Source organism: Ceratotherium simum, chromosome 27, assembly GCF_057802395.1.
Source record: "Ceratotherium simum simum isolate JZ-2026a chromosome 27, ASM5780239v1, whole genome shotgun sequence".
Lineage (NCBI taxonomy): Eukaryota > Metazoa > Chordata > Mammalia > Perissodactyla > Rhinocerotidae > Ceratotherium > Ceratotherium simum.
This window is the reverse complement of record NC_141926.1, coordinates 1,752,431-1,770,289: the sequence shown is the minus strand read 5'-3', so window position 1 is coordinate 1,770,289 and position 17,859 is coordinate 1,752,431. Positions and strand designations below refer to the sequence as shown.

The following is a 17,859-nucleotide window of genomic DNA, read 5'->3' as shown; positions in this document are numbered from 1 at the left end:
CGCCAGCCCCGCGGCCCTCTGGGGCCGGAGCTGCTCACGTCCCGCATCTGCCCGACTCAGGGCTGGAAAGCCCCAGACGGAGGCCGAGACCAGCGTCACTCGGGCCCTGCCAGCAGCAGACAGTTCAGACCTTACGAAACACAACCCAAGTCCCGGAGAGCGGCAGCCTCTCCACAGGCAGACCACGGCCGGAGGAAACACCAGAACAGGCACAGCTCCAGACCCAGTGTGGCTCCATGCCGTGGCTCACGTGGCCGTGGGCTGTGCCTGCATGTGTCCTCCTATGGGCCCAAGACCCAGAGAAGTGACGGTCTGCCTGCCCAGCCCACCGGCCGGGGTGGGAGCGAGCTCCCGGTGACACGTGTCGTCAGAGGGAAGCCCTGAGTGCACAGCGGGCACGAGAGGTCCAGGGCAGAGGGGACCAGGGGGCGCGGGCTCAGTACGCGATCCTCCAGTGCGTGGGCTGCTCGCACACTTTCTCCTGGTCTCCGCAGAATCGGTTGTATGTCGTCTTGGGGTCCAACCCCAGAATTTCCCTTTCCTCATGAATCCGAAAAGAAAACGTGGAGACCGAGGTGCCAATGAAAACCCTGCAAGGAAGCACCAGGGGTCAGCACGGGAGAGCCGACCCCCTGACCCCCCGACGCCTGCCCGCCTCTCCCTGGGCTAATCCCTGCTGCCGAGCGGCCAGGGCTGGCAGGACGGATCAGACACTGGAGGAGCCCGAGGCCAGGCTGGGGGCCAGCACGGGGGGCCGGCCTGAGACCCCTGCAAGATGCTGGCTGCTCGGGGCGGGGGCTCAGAGCCAAGCTTGGACCCCAGAGGGGCAGGACTTCCAGCTGAAGGACAGAGCGACAGCAAGGCTGGGGCAGCAGGAAGAAGAAAATCTCCAGCTGCCAGGTCCCCTCCAGGACGGCGGGCTTGGGGTGCACACAGCCGAGGTGCGCCCCTGACATCCGCCAGATCTGAGGCTAGGAAAGGCAGGCAGAGGAATAGCGAAGCTCAAAGCATCCCTCAGCAGAAATCAGGGGGCCGAGGGACAAGGCTATGGAGGGCCCAGCCGAGGCACAGGGCTGAGACCCGCCCCCACTCCGTCTGCTCAGAGGAGGGAAAGGGCCCTCGCCCTGCAAGATGGCTTCCCTAGCCTTTCATGCGCCATGCCCAGCACAGGACAAGAGATTCCCGCACCCCTCACGCAGGACAGATGCACACATCGACTTGTTAAAACCAAATATGCACACAACCAGCGTGCCTGAGAACGCTGGAAACGCAGAAAATCATCTGCTCCACCTTTATTTCCCCTCTCACTGAGTGTTCTTATCTCATCCCGGCCCTGGTCTCCCAGGGCTGATGGACACTCGAGTCCACAGAGGAATCCACACAGAGACCCAGGCCCAACGCCCCCCAGGAGGGCCAGCCTCCACGAGAACAATCCACAAAAACAATGCAATAAAGGGCCGGTGCTTGCAGACTCACAGGATGCCCTGTGCTCAACCTTCAGCGACAGGCGCACGATCAGGGGCAGAGCGGGGCGGGCGGGGCAGGGCTGAGAATGAAGGAGGCCCCTCCCTGCCGCCCCCTCCCTGCTGCCACAAGATAGAGGAGAGGTCTCAGGGGAAGTAATGACGACAGTGCACCGTGGAGGAAGCCCGTGAACGAGGACCACAGGAGGAAAACGAATAGCGACCATCCCTGAGGAGCCCTGAACCAGTCACGAGAGACTTAAGCACAACGATGGAGCAGACGGCAGGGAGGTGACCCGAGGGGGACAACAGCCGCCATCTGCCATGACCACCGAGACTCTAAGGACTCCTGGGCCCAGCCCCGCGCGCAGGGACAGGCACCTGGCGTGTGAGCAGATCCACTGGTCGATGATGGCCACGCCGCCGTCCTTGTACAGCTCCAGCTCCTCCCACGTGGGCTCGAAGCGCACCATCTCAGGCAACAGCTTTTTCAGCTCTTCGTACTCTGCAAGTGAAAGGACAGGCCGGTGAGCTGGGATCTGCAGACGACAGACAGCCGTCTGCTGAGCGGGATGACACGCGTGCTCTGGTCCGTGTCAGCTCTTAAGAGCCGGCTAAAGAGGAGGAGGACAGAAACACAGAATTCAGGGTCACCCCCCGGAGTCAGGGTGGAGGGTCAGGACGCACGCGAGGTCCACCCAGGACTCCAACCGCGCTGAGGACAGATGGATGGACACCAGGGCTATGTACCCTTTCTGATGGCGTCTGTGGCCACGAACACCCTGTCCAGCTGGTAAGTCTTCATGAGGCTGCGGATCTGCTTCACGGCGCCGTCCAGACTGGGCACATCCTCTCTGTGGCCCCAGATGAAATCTTTTCTCCTCAGGTGAACTCCGAGGTACGGGCCCCCCAGTGAGGAGCCCAGCTTGACCTGGCGAAGGAGGACGGGACATGCCGAGACGCTCCTACGAGCTGAGCTGGCATGAAACAGGAGCAGCTTGGAATGCAGAGGGGCGAGTGCGTCCACCTGGCAGCATCCAGCACGTGGAGTCTGTCTACGGGGTTCTCAGGGCAGAATCGGGGGGAGGCGGGGGCGAGGATGACACTGGATGTCTTTCTAAGACCCTGAAGTGGTTAAATTACCACAGACCCTTTTATCTCAGAGAAACAAAAATAGTAAATGAAACATCTGAAAAAAATACAAATTGGATAAAAGAGAAAAACCTCTAATACTGTATTTTTCCAGTAAAGACTATCCAAACGACCTGATAATTACTGCCTGAACAACACCATTCCACTTGGAAACATCCCAAATGTCCGGTAAAAAACAGGGGAATGGTGTTCCTCTCTATGAAACCATTTCCTGTTAAAAACTACACTAAAGGAGATTAAAACAACTACATTATACTGAAAATGCTTAAAAACAATGTCCATTTGAAAAAGCAGCATGCTATTTGCTGAAATTACATTATACAGAAATGCAACCTTTTAGAAAAAATTTTGAAAAAGGATGACGCTCAACCCAAGGGCATCCAGGGGCTTCTGTGAATCCTGCTTGTCTTTTCTTTACGGCTCTTATATCACAGAGACAAAAACACTGAAGGTAACTCCGACCACCTTTCACTTCCCCCTTTCCTATCTAGACGTCACCTCCTTTCAGTCTAAGAACCGCTCCCGGCGGATGGGACCTGCAGCGATCTCCCCATTTCACTGAAGGGAGGACTGTGCCCAGCGACCTCCCGTGAGCGGATCTGCAGTAATTACGGTCACGTGGCCTAAGAAGCCCAAGCACCGGGGACAGGGACCGACGCCCACCCCCGCTGACCCTTCCTGAGTTAAAGGCTGCGTTACCGTGCACTAAGAAGATAACTGACACCCCTCTGATTACAAGAGGTGGGAACTACCTTCATCCGGGTCCAGTCCTCCTCGAAGGGGATCCTGTCTGCCTCGTCCGTGGAGTTCAAGTACCTGCTTCTGAACTCGTCCCCCACGGCCCGCAGGTGCCTGGCGAACACCATGCTCCGCCGGGTCTGTGGGCGCAGACAACAGCGCTGCTGAGTGCCCCACCATCTCCCCCAAGCCCGAGACAAGCCCCTGGGGCCCGAGGATCTGACGGAAACACCTAGGACGGGAAGCCGGAGCTCTCGGGAGGGCCAAATCACGCGCAGGTGCCTGAACCAGGCGATGAGGTGGTCCAGGAGAGTGAGAAGCTGTCAACATCGAAACAGCAGATGGTATGGGGTGCATCCAGGAGGCACATCACCATGCACTGCGTCTGTGACGCTCAGAGAGGCTCTGCAGGCTGACACGATGACCCCATCCCCTCCCCCGAGGGGCCCCTTGGCCTGGGGGCCAAGCCCAGTTAAGAAAATGTGGCTGACACGGTGGGGGGATGCGCTGAGGGGGCACCACCCTTAGAGGCTAGTGGGGGGACCACAACGCTGACAAGAGGCACAGAACCGCTGTCCACAGTGATGACAAGGGCACTTCCGTGCTTCTGAGACGACCCGCCCAGGAGGCGCCCAGGTCACATGTCCAGGGAGCAGGGGTCTCGCCTGGGTCCACTGCCCCGCGCCTGACTCCTGCCCAGCCCAGCCTGCCCAGAGGAGGCTCCACGACCCAGACTCGAGGGCTGGGGAGGTCATCGCTGCAGAGGGGACGTCTCAGGCTCCCCCGACCGCAGCGACAGGAAGTGGTGCACTCCCGGACTCGGACAGCCCAGTTACCTTACGGTTAACAGCAACGTGGGCACCGCCCTGCAGGAGTGGTGTCGAGATTACAGGGTGATACTAACTGCATCTTCGTGAAAGCAAAGTACTGGCTTTTCCTTTTTCAAACATTAGCCGCCATAAATCACAACCCTGTAGCTCAGTCAACAAGCCTGGGAGCCCCGAGCAGCCCACACAGAAGCCGTGACGCCCGGGCACCAGGGCGCAGAGTCCCGCAGAGGGGCCGCTGGGGGTGACGGCGCCGCTGGGCGCCTCCACGGGGCAGCCCCAGGCAGGAAGGGGGCAAAAGATAATCTACTGAAGACGCACATGAGTCCCGCAGACGGGAGGAGAGAACGGGTGGAAGACGCGGCCTCAGTGGCGATCTCAGGGTTCGTTCTTTTCAAGAAAGCTGGAATTTACCTAAAAACTGATATTTTACTCCAGCAGCAGACAAATAACGCACCTCTGAGAATCAGTTTCTCTCCACATACCAGGATCCAGGTAAGACTGGGGCTGACTCTGGGGGGAGTTGCCCCTTGCCCAACGCCCCGTGTCCCCCACCCCCAGATCCTTCTGGAGGCCTGGCGCCAGGCTCCTGTGTGCAGCTCACTACAGGGAATGCCGCCTCCTGGCCCAGCAGAGGCCCCGACAGGCCAGGCCAGGCCACGCCGGGCACAGCTCCTCCACCTTGCCCCCCAACCGAAGCCTCAGGCTTCTCTCGGGAAATGCTTTATGCCTTTGCCACAATGGACTGGACTGCGGAGCGCCTGTCTTTTCCAAACCACGATGGACAAGCCGTCACCAATGCCGAGACGCCAGCAGAATGCTGCTGCCAGAATGAGAGAAGCCACTCTCGGCCCCCGCCCTGGTTATTCTGCCGCAACACCAAGACACCAGAGCCAGCTTCTCCCCGTCAGAGCGGAGACGGGTGCCGATGTTAAGGACGGCTGGCAGAAAACACCCCTACCTTTCAGAGTGGCAGAGAGAGGAGCAGAAAGAGCTCTCATTCTAGTTGCTGAGCAAGTGAACAGATGTGGGGGAGGGCTGGGGGCCGACAGTCTCCCAGGACCAGGGCCCGGGCACCAGGGCCCCAGGACCCTCACCCCCCGAGTCCTCACCCTGCGGCACCCGCGTGCAGGTGGGGCGAGTCCACTGCTGGGCCCACAACCGTGCTGCTGAGAGCCTGTGCCTTCAGTCAGCAGGCTGAGAACAAGAGTGGTCGACCGTCTCAGATTTTCGAAAACTAAACAAACTTAAACGACACAAGAAAATTTAGAAAGATGCTGGCCAGGTGACACTCACATCCCAGTACTCCTTTCCTCCGTAGTGGTCGTGAAGCAGGTTTTCGGCTCTGTCTAACATCACGGACCTATTTTTAAACAAGAGGAAAAGAAAGAGTTTAACTCTAAAAATGATTCTATTCCCACACTCCAGAGAGTCCTGTCATCGTGGGGGCCTGCACGGGCAGTGACCCTGTTGGGTCACCAGGTGCATCTGGGCAAATTATTGCTGACGCTGTGAGAGGCAGCTGTCTGGCTCTCCACACCACGATTCTGAGAGTTTCCAATTCCTAAGTGATTCTGAGCACTCATGGCCTCTCTCCCATCCTAGCCACTGAACTGGCTGTTACCAAGCTCGCTTGTGACTGTCGATGCAAAAAAGAAAACAAACAACTATGCAAAACAAATAACATTAGCAAACAGAACCCGCCAGTATATGAAAAGAATAACACACATGACAAAGGAAGCTCATACCTGGGATGCAAAGAGGGTTCAATATCAGAAAATTGATTACTTACCTCCACACTTAACAGGTGAGGGGCACAGCCATATAATGACAGATACCACAGAGGCATAAAAGGCAGTTTTACTCCTATTTCTGAAAAATCACCTTAATAAAATAGGGACTAGGTACCCTTACCATGTTCGTGTTTCTCAAACCAAAAGCTAGCACTTCTTCACTGAATGCCCGGCTCCTTCCTTGCACAGTGAGAGACAAGAGAGGCTGCCCTTTAAGAGGTAATCAAACAACCCGAAGCATCAGATCATGCATAGAGACACTCCAGGAAGAGGCCCATGTCTACTCAGGACCGGGCGATCCAGGCGGCACAACAAATCTGAGAGGAGAGGGCTCACGAACAACACGCTGCACTGTGGAAATGCGGAAGTGATCAGGAGCCTCTGCTTGACACAAAATAGATCTTCAGAGGCTCAGAAGCTGAAACTATGAAAGTAGAACATAAAAGAATTTTTAAGAATATCGGGATGGTAAAGGTTGGAATAAAAAAAACAGTTAACAGATGAATACATTTCAACATATAAAAATTAAAAACTTCTGCAGAGAAAGAAACTGGCAAAAGATTTCAACGGGTGCACAAATGAACAGACCAGGGACCCACTTTTCACCTCTCAACTCCACAGAGACCAGAGCTCTCTGCCCTGGTGGCCACAGAGGGACGATGCCCCAACGGCTATCACTCAAAAAGCACACACCCCACGGACCCAGGCATTTCTGTTCTGGGTGTGAGCCTCCATTTTTACTCCCCCACATTTCTGCAAAAATGTCTCCTGTTTGTAACAGCAAAAACCTGGAAACAACCAGAGGCCACCCACTTGGGCAGGTTCAATCCACTCTCTTACTTCTGTGCAAGGATGACTGCAAAAGTCTGTAACACCCAAGTGTGTGGTTAAGAGGGAAAAAAGGCAAACAAAAACCTTGTAGAGAACATGTATATGGTAGGACCCCATCTGTGTTTCACAAGGGAGATGAACACAAATTTATTTCATAGGTGTAGAAAGTTTTGGAAAAAACTGGGAGTGGCTGGATACAGTAGTGGCCCCTGCGGTCAGGGCAAGAGCAAAGAGGGTTTCCCAAGCATTTGTTTTATTATAAAATGCAATATTGCCTGTGGAAATGAGCATTCCATCACATACACAGTTGAACAAACCACTCTACAACAAACACTGCAACCCCCTGGCTGCAGAGTAGAGCTCTCTACACATCTGGCCCCCGCCCCCAGCGCCTCCCTATGCACCCCGTCTCTACCTCCCCCTACGTGTCCCTATGTTGCAGGTTAGCCGGGCCTGTCTTTGAACTTCATGCAAATAGAATTTGACTGGATTTACATTCTGCACTTTTTCCACTCAACATTACATCCACACGCTTTAACTTTGTTGAACACAGCAATGGTTTTTTCATTTTCTTGGCTGAGCCATGTTTCAGTTTTGAATATACCACAACCTACGCATCCAATCTACTGCTGAAGGACATGAGGGTTTTTCTGGTTTGGGGCCATCATGAACATTCTGGAATGCAGTGGGTGCACATGCACTGCATGTAAGTAGGGCTGGGTTTGCTGGGTCACAGGTCTGCCACCTTCAACCTGAAGGCCAACTGTGCCCAGCATTGTTCCCAAATTCTGCCAGCAGCAGCATGCTCATCCCTGTCGCCCCATCCTTCCAAGGGCGTCACTAACGGGCAGAGCGCGGCTTTCCTGGGTTAACGCTGGCCCGGCCATGTCTCCTCTGGCCGTGTACCCGACTGTGTCCTCTGCTGAACTGACTACAAGGCTGCCAGCCCTTTCTTCCCTGGTTTTTAGGACCTCTGTCTATATCCGGGATTGAGTGCTTTATTAATCAAACATGCTGACAGTATCCTCTCTTCCTCTGTGGTTTGTCTTTTCATTTTGTTTAATAGTATCTTTTGATGGACAGAAATTCTTAATTTTAATGTAATTGAGTTTACCAATCTTTCCTTTTTTGGTTAGTGCTTTTCACATCTTGTTTAAGAAATCTTTCCCCATCCCACGGTCATGGGGCTGTTTTTTCCTAAAAGCTTCATGGTTTTGCCTTTCCTGTTAGGTCTTTATCCACTGAGTCTCTGTGTGGGGGAGTGACTCCCCCAACCGTCCAGCCTCACGTCTCTCAAAGGGCACCGCCCTCTGCTCGCTGCTCCTCACCCAGGGGCCTCTGGGCACGGGTCTCTCTCCAGGCTCTGCTCCGTTCTTTTTTTTTTAATTGCAGTAACAGTGGTTTATAACATTATGTAATTTCAGGTGTAGATCATTATACTTCTATTTCTGTGTAGACTACATCATGTTCACCACCCAAAGACTAATGACAATCCATCACCACACACACGTGCCTAATCACCCCTTTTGCCTTCCCCACTCCCCCCTTCCCCTCTGGTAACCACCAATCCAATCTCTGTCTCTATGTCTTTGCTGTTGTTTTCATCTTCTACTTATGAGTGAGATCATATGGTATTTAACTTTCTTCCTCTGACTTATTTTGCTTAGCATAATACCCTCAATGTCCATCCATGTTGTCACAAATGGCTGGATTTCATCGTTTCTTATGGCTGAGTACTATTCCATTGTGCATATATACCACATCTTCTTTATCCATTCGTCCCTTGATAGGCATCTAGGTTGCTTCTAAGTCCTGGCTATTGTGAATAACGCTGCAATGAACACAGGGATGAATGTATCTTTACGTATTCATGTTTTCAGGTTCTCTGGATAAATACCCAGCAGTGGAATAGCTGGATCATATGGTACTTCTATTCCTAATTTTTTGAGGAATGTCCATACTGTTTTCCATAGTGGCTGCACCAGTTTGCACTCACCAGTAGTGTATGTGAGTTCCCTTCTCTCCACATCCTCTCCAACACTTGTTTCCCGTCTGGTTAATTATAGCCATTCTGACGGGTGTGAGGTGATATCTCATTATAGTTTTGATTTGCATTTCCGCCATATTCTTACCCATGAAATGGAACTCAGAAAAAACCAACTGGCAAGACTACACGTGCCACAGATCCAAAGCTTCAGCCAGATCTGCTTCTGAAGCCCAAATGTTCTTCAGCGAGAACCCTGACTAGGACACTAGTGAACCTGATCTCAACAACCCGCGCCCTTGGCAGTCTCCTGTGTCCACTTTTCTCTACGTGAAAACCGACTCGCTGAGCAGCAGATGTCTGCATTTTGTATACAAAGGCCCAGCATGCCCCACAGTGGTCCTAACACAGAGAAAATGGGCTGAAATGGACAGGAGGGGCACCCTGGGGGCAGTGCTGTCTTCTATTGGTGATGTGCAGAGTCTGGGCACCCCTTGGGCCTCGGAGACGCACGCTGAGTGCACCCCAAGAAAGGCTGCCCCAGGCGCTGGCTGGCTCCCGCTCCCCGGGCCTCCAGGGGCATCAGCAGGGCAGTCCTGGGAGGCGTGCCCCACGTGCCAGCACCTGTGTCAGGCTCGAGGGACACTGAAGGCAGCTCACAGAGGGGCTGTGTCAGGGTCCCCACGTCCCCAGCAACTCAAGCCCCAGGGGAACTCCTGAGGACGCGGCTGCCTGGCCAGCACTTGCCTGCGTCCTCCGGAGGAGCCTGTCACACACACCAAGCCCGGCGCGCCACGCAATCCTGTAAGTCCCATGTCCCTTCCTGCTGACCTCTCAGCACCACCCAGTGGTAAGGGCAGGCAGCTGCAAGGCTGGTTTTCTGTGTTTGAGGGGGGATGGGGGGCACCAGGAAGGGGACAGAGCACAGCCCGTGCTGACATACTTCCCATAGGAGAGCCTGCGAGCAGCTGTCCACAACGGTATTTCTGGAAGAGGCTACAACCGTTCCTCTGACACTCAAAGGTCAGGCTTCGAGGGGGCCGAGCGTGACGACCTGACTTCAGAAGTGACCCCAGATGGACGGTGCAGCGCTCCTCCACCACGGAGCCCCCAGAGCTGCTCATTTCAAAACCCTCCTGGCCTCTGCTCATCTGCTCTTGTCCTGGCCCCACCCGGCTTCAGCCACACATCCCCATGGCCAAGGGCGCACTTTGCAATCACCAGGACGGATGAAATAAGAAGTAAAATTGGCACCCCCTTTCAGTTCAGCCCGCCTCCTTCGTCCCCCGTCCTCCCCAGTCACTGCGTCACTGCCCTCCTCCCCCACATGCCCCCTCACACCCGCTGCACCCAGCTGGGCCCCAGCTCCTCACCATCACCTCAGATGGGGACCCTGTAGTGGAATCTGGGTGTGAATCTGTCTCCACCGCCCACCAGCGGTGTGACCAGAGACCCATGTCATGGAGTTCAAAAGAACAATGGCCCAAGGATCACCCCGCAGGGACAGCAGCTGTGCTGCCACACAGAGCCTCAGAGCGTGGACACAGCTCATCCAAACCTGGGGCTCTCCTGGGCTCGAGGACACACGCAGGTCCTCCCAGTCCCCAGTCCCCGTCCCCGCCTCACTGCAGGGAGAGGGCCTGGGAGAGGGACAAGGCATAACTTTCCAGTGACCCGACACCAGCCTCGGGGAGGAGGTGCTCCAGAGCCAGGAGGACGGAGGCAAGCACGCACACACACGCACACACATGCCAGCGGGCTGGTCTCGGAGTGCAGCGTGCAGGCACTCACCGTGCTGACGTGTTTCTCAGAAGCACAGGCGCGATGATAGAAGCCGATCCTTGAACGGACAGACAGGACACGTTTAAACCCCTCGTTTCTTCATAACCCCAAAACCATCCTCTGGAAAAGAAGACCCACAGGACCCCGAGGGGTTTAGTCTGTTTTCACCTGGGCAATAAGGAAACTCTAGGTGCACACATACGGCTCGCCCTGATCAACTCAGCTGCTGCTCTCAGTGACAATACAGTGGTCCTGATTACAGGTAGTGACAGTCTTGTGAAAATTTTCAAAGCAACCACGAATTTCGTTTGATTTGATGAGACCACAGAAGCTCTCTTCAGGTGTCTGAACGGTACAATGACGGGAAAGCTGGGCAGTCAGAAGGACAGAAATGACACTTGACCGTCAGGGTCAGAGCTGTGACGTAACCGTCTTACAACTCCATGCTCCTCGGAAGAGCCTCTGTGTCACTCGGGTTGTCAGAGCCCCGGGGTTCTGGTGCTCTGCCCGTGGACGCTGCTCAGGGGACAGCCCTTCCACAGGGAGGTCTGCTGATGGCATTCTGTGTTTGGGGGGACAGGACCGCATTTCCACAGCCTCATTCAAGTGCATTAAACGACACAGGAAAAGGTAAACGTATGGTCAATAGGCATTTCTAGAACAGCCTGTGCCCGTGTCTGTAAACAGGGGACAAGGAGGTGCTGAGAGGCTGGGCGGGTGACAGAGACCCTCCTCCAGGAACCAAGCAAACACACCTGTAGTATTTGGGACCCTCCTCCAGGAACTAAGCATAAGCACCTGTAGTACTCGGGACTCTCTCCCAGGAACTAAGCATATGCACCTGTGGTACTCGGGACCGTCCCCAGGAACTAAGCATAAGCACCTGTAGTACTCGGGACCCTCCCCCAGGAACTAAGCATAAGCACCTGGGGTACTCGGGACCCTCCCCCAGGAACTAAACATAAGCACCTGTGGTACTTGGGACCCTCCCCCAGGAACGAAGTACACGCACCTGTAGTACTCGTGCTTGTCTTGCGAGTACAGCGGCGGGTCGATGCACGGCCGGTCATCCACCTTCTCCTCCCAGCTCCCCTCTTTCCACCCTTCTGCGTAACTTTGCAGGACATAGACCTGGTCAATAAAGGGCCCGCCGGACTCTGAAAAGACCAAGAACTGACAGTGTGACAGTAACCAGAAGTACGTTTGTGCACGTATCACACTGCCACGGACACAAACAGAGGATTATCACCCTATATAACTCCACCTTCGTCCCATAAAGGACTGGGGGAAGCTTACAAAAGCGGAGGACAGAACAAATGACATCAGGGCACGGGGTCCCTAAAGAGGATGAGAGGGGCTGCCCAGGAGGTGGCCTGTCCAGGCCTGGCTGCTCCCAGGGGATCCTCACGTCCCTCCCAACCTCTTACAGCCTCTGGACTTGCCCCCGGCCCTCTTCTCTTCTCTGTTGCACTCCACTGCAGTGCAGGCAGGCCCGGTCCTCACAAAGCCACAGGTCCCACAGGTTCCGTCCTCCTCCTCTCCTGGGCACCTCGAGTGCATCCGCATGCTCCCTCCCCAGGGCCTCTGCACGGCTGTCCCCACCTGGACCGTCCCCTCCAGAGCTCATTCCTGACCCCTGTGAGGCCATTCAAACCACAGGTCCCAGGGATGCCTTCCTGAGCCACGGCCACCCGCCCCTCTGACATTCTGTATCCCTTCCTGCTTTCAGGAATTACTTATGTCCTTTATTTTCTGGCTGCCCACTCCCCACACGAGCGCCAGGAGAGCAGGGGTCTGCATCCCTCTTACCCACTGCTCCCACCCACACCTAGAACGTGCTGGCCACATCTGCAACAGTCAATGGAGATTTGTTCAAAGATGGAAAGAACAAGGGCACTACCATCTGCGTTGCTGATGGGGCCTGACGCCAGAGCACCAGGGGTTCCTCTTATAAGAGGGAAAGGACCGGACATCGAGAGGCTGAGATGGGGCACCCTGTTGCACACGCCCCAGCAGCTTGTCCAAGGACAGGCGCCCCATCCCCTTCCCCTGTGTAGGGAGGAAAGAGCTGAGCAGAGTCAAGGCTGGTCAGCAGAGCAGAGGCAAAGCCGGTCTGCTGCCTCTGCAGCACGTCAGCCAAGGCCTCTGACTGCTCTGGCTCCAGGGATGAGGCCTGGAGAAGGGCAAAGAGGTCACTCGTCTCCCCATCCCCACACACCCGCAGTTTCCAGTCACTAGGCACAATCTCAAATGGCTGAGGCCCAGACCTGTCCCCGTGTCCCGCCGGGGAGTGAAGGGCGGGTTTTCTGGGAGGCTCCATAACCCGTGGTTCAGACCAAGGCTGAGACTGTCTCCCAAGCTAAGGCAGGTTGGACTAAATACCCTGCTTCAGCTCTCCTCTCGGTCGGGGAAGGATGCGTCCCAAGAATGAGTTTACATGTCTCAGAGTATGTTTTTCCAGCAAGAATGGAGACGTCAGGAGATACCTTCTGTGCCACCCTGTGCCTGCAGTGTCACAGGGCTGACTCCACCACAGAACACCTCTCAAAGTGACTGGGTCTAAGGTGCAGCGAGAACAGAATTTGAAAACAAAGATGTGTGTGTGAGCCCCATCCTCAGCGCCAGCCCCAATTCTAGGATGTGCAGGATGTTGTCCCAGAGTGGTGGGCCACTCAGAGGCTGCGCCCGCCCTTCCACGCCTCTCCACTGACTCTTTAACTTTGTCTTCTAAACAGAGCCACGGTAAGCTCTAAATACCCTTATTCTAAGAAACTCTTCAACTCTCCTCTCTTAGAAACATCACAACAGGAAGACCGAGCGGAAGTAAGTGAAACAAGCTGTGTGGTGACAGGTCTTCACCAGCACGTGGTGAGACACCACGAGGTCAAGGCCACACGCATCGTCCTGCTGGGACCCCTCCCGGCATCCGTGGTGGTGGCTTTCTCATGCTCACAGCCCTAACTGCACTGTGCTGACCTAGTGCGCTGCCTCAATTTTCAGAGGCGAGGGGGCACGTATACCTCATTCGCCTTGGGTCTATTCCCTGGAAAAATGACGGAAAGACCAAGATCACTGGTAGGCAGTTCGAGAAATGGAAGCAGGGCCCCTACGCGTGGAGCAAAGGTGACAACAGCAGGCCAGAGCAAGACGGCCCGCCAGCCTGGCCCAACGTTCATAGCAGAACCAACAACCGCCCGGCCCCAGTCAAACGCCCACCACCTCACCTGCAATGAACTGCTCGTACTCAATGACGGGGATGTTTCTGTTGAGACTTGGAAGATCAAAAAAGTCGGACCAGGGAATCCGGACCTGGTGGATGTCGGGGCTCTGCCAGTGATAGAGGCGGCCCCAGGGGGGCAGCACCAGCACCCACTCCTCGGTCTTCAGCAGAGTCTTGAGGAGGGAGGCGACCCGGATGTAGACGTCCCTGCGGAGGTTGAAGCCCTCGGGGGGGTTGACGTCGTAGAGAAGGTACCTGGGCAAGAGCAGGAGTCGACTCTTCAGGGTCGAGGCCTCTGGAGAAACCCGGACGCGCCCACGACCCACCGCCTGTCGCCCAGACTCTGGGCGCTCGACTTCAGTAGCTCTAGTCTGTAGAGTGGAGGCAGCTGCCCCACATGTCTATATAGCCCGTTACTCATACAGCCCTCAAGTAGGAGCAAAAGGCATCTCAGTGTCCGTTTAACAACCAACAATAATTTCCAGCTACGACCTGCAGCGTCTGAGCGACAGGAACCTGCGAGTCAGCCCTCCAATGGTTCTCAAACTTTTCGGTCTATAGACTCCTTTACACTTTTAACAATTACTGAGAACCCCATATCTGCTCCTGCATCAATGTGTTGTGATACCACAGGTCAGGTGGTCTCCGGCAAAACCCCACAGAGAACTGTGAGAGGAGAGGGAAAAGGCAGCTAGCATCCTGGAGTGACCGCGAAAACGGTGCTGACACCTCAGGGTTCCCTGGACACACTTTGACAACCGCTGCCCTCCCCAGAGCAAGACTCCCCATACAAGACGCAGGCAGGGTCCTCAGCTTCTACTACAACACGCACTGCTGTCCTCAGCCCTCACTTCTCTGCGGGAGTTTCTTCCACAATTTCTGTGACTACAGATGAGGCTGTGTTGTCGTGCCTGGCTTGAGCCTCCGAATCCCCCCGACTGCCAACACCAGAGGAAGACCCTCCGCCCCTCTGCACGCCCGCGCCCGCACGGTCTGCTCTGTACCGAGCCCTCAATAACCGCGGGACCGCACCGACGCCTGTGTTTTATCCGGAGACTCGTCTACGGAGCATCCGACGTCTGGATGGAAACGGAAAGATCCCGCGCAAACAGGCCGGGCTTTCCTAAGAACCGGCCCACGTGAGCGGTGGCTCAGGTGGCTCCTGGACCCCGGGGAGGACCCCATCATCTGACAGGCCGGGCTGCCCTTACGCTGGCCCAGCCTCCCCTTCCTGGGGCTCCGGGGCCGCGTCCGCCCGGGCGCCCGGTCGGGGGGGACCGGGGTACGAGGCTCGGCTGAGAGCCCACCCCGCCCCCCGCCCGCGGCCCCCCGCCCCTCCGCCCCCAGCTCACCCGCAACACCCGGCCCCAGCCCCGGCCGCCCCCGAGCCCCGCCGACGGCGCGGGCGCGCGGTTACCGTCTGCGGGACGCCGCCCCGGACAGGATGTCGGCCGCCGACTGGCCGGGCCAGAACTCCTCGCCCGAGGCGGAGGCCGGCGGCCAGCACGCCGCCGCCAGCAGCAGGCAGACGACGCCAAGCGCCGCCATGGCCTCGGGCGGCCACGCACTTCCGGCGGCCGCGCCCCGCCCCGGAAGCAACGCACGCCCGTCCCTGCGGAGCGCGGCGCCTGTAGCCACGGCAACGCCGCGGGCCCGCCCCGCGCATGCGTCCTGCGTCCTCCCGAGGCTGGAGGTCTACCCCGCCTGGCCTAACGGCGGGGCGTGGTCGGTGGCCGGGGGCGGGGGAGCGGGGTGCCCGGCCGGGTGGCGGTGTCTCACGGCGGAGGAGGACAGTGCGAGGGCAGCGGAGCCCTCCGTGTTGGGGTCATAGGACGTTCGGGGGCGGGGTGGGGATGGTGTATGTCACGCTCCGTGGTCGTGGCAGGCCGAGGGGTCTCCTCAGGAACCCCCATTCCAGAGCAAGGACCTTGCTCCCCGCCTCTCACTGCAACCCCCTCCTTCCCCGGCACCGCGGCCCCTTGCCCCAGGACGCCCGCCAGACCGCCGCCGCCGGGCACTGTCTCTGTTAGGGGGACTTAGCTCCTGTCCAGAGGCAGGGACGGCAGCCGACCTGTCCTGGAGTGAAGCGCACCCCCCCTTTCCCAGGAGGAGGGCCGACCGCAGCCCGGAACGCAGAGCTGGCTGCAGCGGGCCTCTTCAGCCACGACGGGACCCTGAGGAGGGCAGCGAGGGAAGGTGGAATCATGACATGTCTTGTTGTCTAAGCCACTGCCACCTGGAGGCGTCTAGAACCAGGCGTGTTTGCCGCTGTGCCTCGGCACGCGGAGCGCTCACCAGTGGACCCTGATTTCCGTCTGCTGAAGAGGGGCCAGCACGGGCCTGAACACTGCTGGGCCTCCTCTCAGGCAAGCCACTCCAGGGCTGGCCAAATGCCGGCTCGCCCCTTTGTCCCCCGAGGGGACCCCGAGCTAACAGCGCCGAATTCCTTCTTTGATGCAAGCAGCCCCCAGAACGGCGTAGTGAACACCTGGAAGGCTGGCCGAGGTGGGCAGGGCCCTGTTCCAGGCGTGGTCATCACAGGGCAGGATGGCAACCACGCAGGGCTTGGACATAAGGCAGAACACTCAGCTAGTGTCTGGGGGCCCAGGGCGGGCATCAGGGGCCCTGGTTCTCAGGTGACCGTACCCTCTGCCTGCTGCACTCGCAGTTAACCCACAAATGAACAGTCCTCACCTGGGCTTGAGTCGTTCTTTCTTCTTTTATGTCTCTGTCTTAGTAAAGCCATCTCAGAACGTACCTTAAAAACTTTTATCATGAGTTTTCAAGCGTTCACAGAAGCAGAGGGAATACGAGCACCTACATGCCCACCCCCAGGCTCAGCGACTTCAGCATTTGCACACTTGTTCTTCCCTCCCTTTCTTCTTCTTTTCTGTTTTTTCTATAATATTTTAAAGCAAATGATTGACATCAAGTTGTTTCACCTCAAATATTTCCACGTGTCTAAGAAATAGGACATTTTCTTACACAGCCACCGTATCATTATCCCACCTAAAAAATCTATTACTTCTGCTGTAATATCATCAAATACACTATCCACATGGAAGTGTCCCTGGTTGTTTCAAAATGTACTTTATTACAGCAGATCTGTTCAAATCCAAGCAAGATCCACATTATGGTAGATTGTTATAAAGCTTCAGAAAGAAAAGTGCAGGGGGCTTAAGAACCGGATAAATAGAAGTGAACCAGCAAACACAATATGTCCACATTTATGTGATGAAAATACACTAGAGAAGTTTACAGCTACAAATTATTAGAAAAGAAGAAATGGTGTAAAATCAATGACCTAAGTATTCAGCGTGAGAAGTGAGAAAAGAGAGCAAATTTAACCCAAGCTAAGTACAAGGAAGGAAAAAATAAAGATGAGAAAACAACAAAATGGGAAACACCATGGAGAAAATCAATGAAACCGAAAGCTGGTTCCTTGAGAAGGTTGATAAAGTTCATAAGCTGCTGGCTGAACTGATCATGAATAAAAGAGTAGACAAAAATCAACAACATCACGAAAGAGGGAGCACCACTACAGATCCTACAGGCATTAAAAGGATAATGGGGATAAAAACTAGACTATTGGGGGTGAGCATGACACAGTGTATGCAGAAACTGATATACAATAATGTGCACCTGAAATTACATGATGTTATAAACCAATATGACCTCAGTAAAGTAATTTTTTAAAAAGGGGTAATGGGTAATTATTAACTACTTTATGCCAATGAATTGGACAACTTAGCTGAATTGGCCAAATTCCTTGAAGGATGCAAATTATCAAAACTGACACCAAAAAAAAAGAGAGAAAATATAAATTGCTCTTTATCTCTTAAAGAAGTTGCCTTTGTAATCTAACATCTTCCCACAAAGAAAATTCCAGGCCCAGAGGGATGACCTGGTGAATTGTATTTCAGAAGGAAATAACCATAATCCTACACAAACCCATTCAGGAAATGGAGGAGGAGGGAGTATTTCCCAACTTGATTTATGAGGCAGGGTTATCCTGATACCGAAACCAAAGCCATCACAAGAAAAGACGACTACAGCCCAGTATCTTCAG

General features: G+C 55.4%; 1 protein-coding gene across 1 annotated transcript; it reads right to left on the bottom strand.

Annotated features, from left to right (window-relative positions):
• Positions 1-292: 292 nt before the first annotated feature.
• Positions 293-15,370, bottom strand: POFUT2 (protein O-fucosyltransferase 2). Its single transcript, XM_087417927.1, has 9 exons — positions 15,208-15,370; positions 13,795-14,045; positions 11,583-11,727; positions 10,580-10,690; positions 5,477-5,543; positions 3,368-3,493; positions 2,214-2,394; positions 1,845-1,968; positions 293-590 (listed from the first exon to the last, which is right to left on the bottom strand). Exons 1-9 carry the CDS (start codon positions 15,336-15,338, stop codon positions 437-439), a joined length of 1,290 nt encoding a protein of 429 aa, XP_087274053.1. The 5' UTR covers positions 15,339-15,370; the 3' UTR covers positions 293-436.
• Between the last annotated feature and the right edge of the window lie 2,489 nt (positions 15,371-17,859).

Coding starts and splice junctions, on each gene's coding strand:
- POFUT2 (XM_087417927.1), bottom strand. CDS start 15,338: ATGGCGGCGCTTGGCGTCGTCTGCCTGCTGCTGGCGGCGGCGTGCTGG. Junction 5,544..10,579: donor CTGAGAAACACGTCAGCACG/GTGAGTGCCTGC, acceptor GTTTAAAAATAG/GTCCGTGATGTTAGACAGAG. Junction 1,969..2,213: donor CACAGACGCCATCAGAAAGG/GTACATAGCCCT, acceptor TTTCACTTGCAG/AGTACGAAGAGCTGAAAAAG.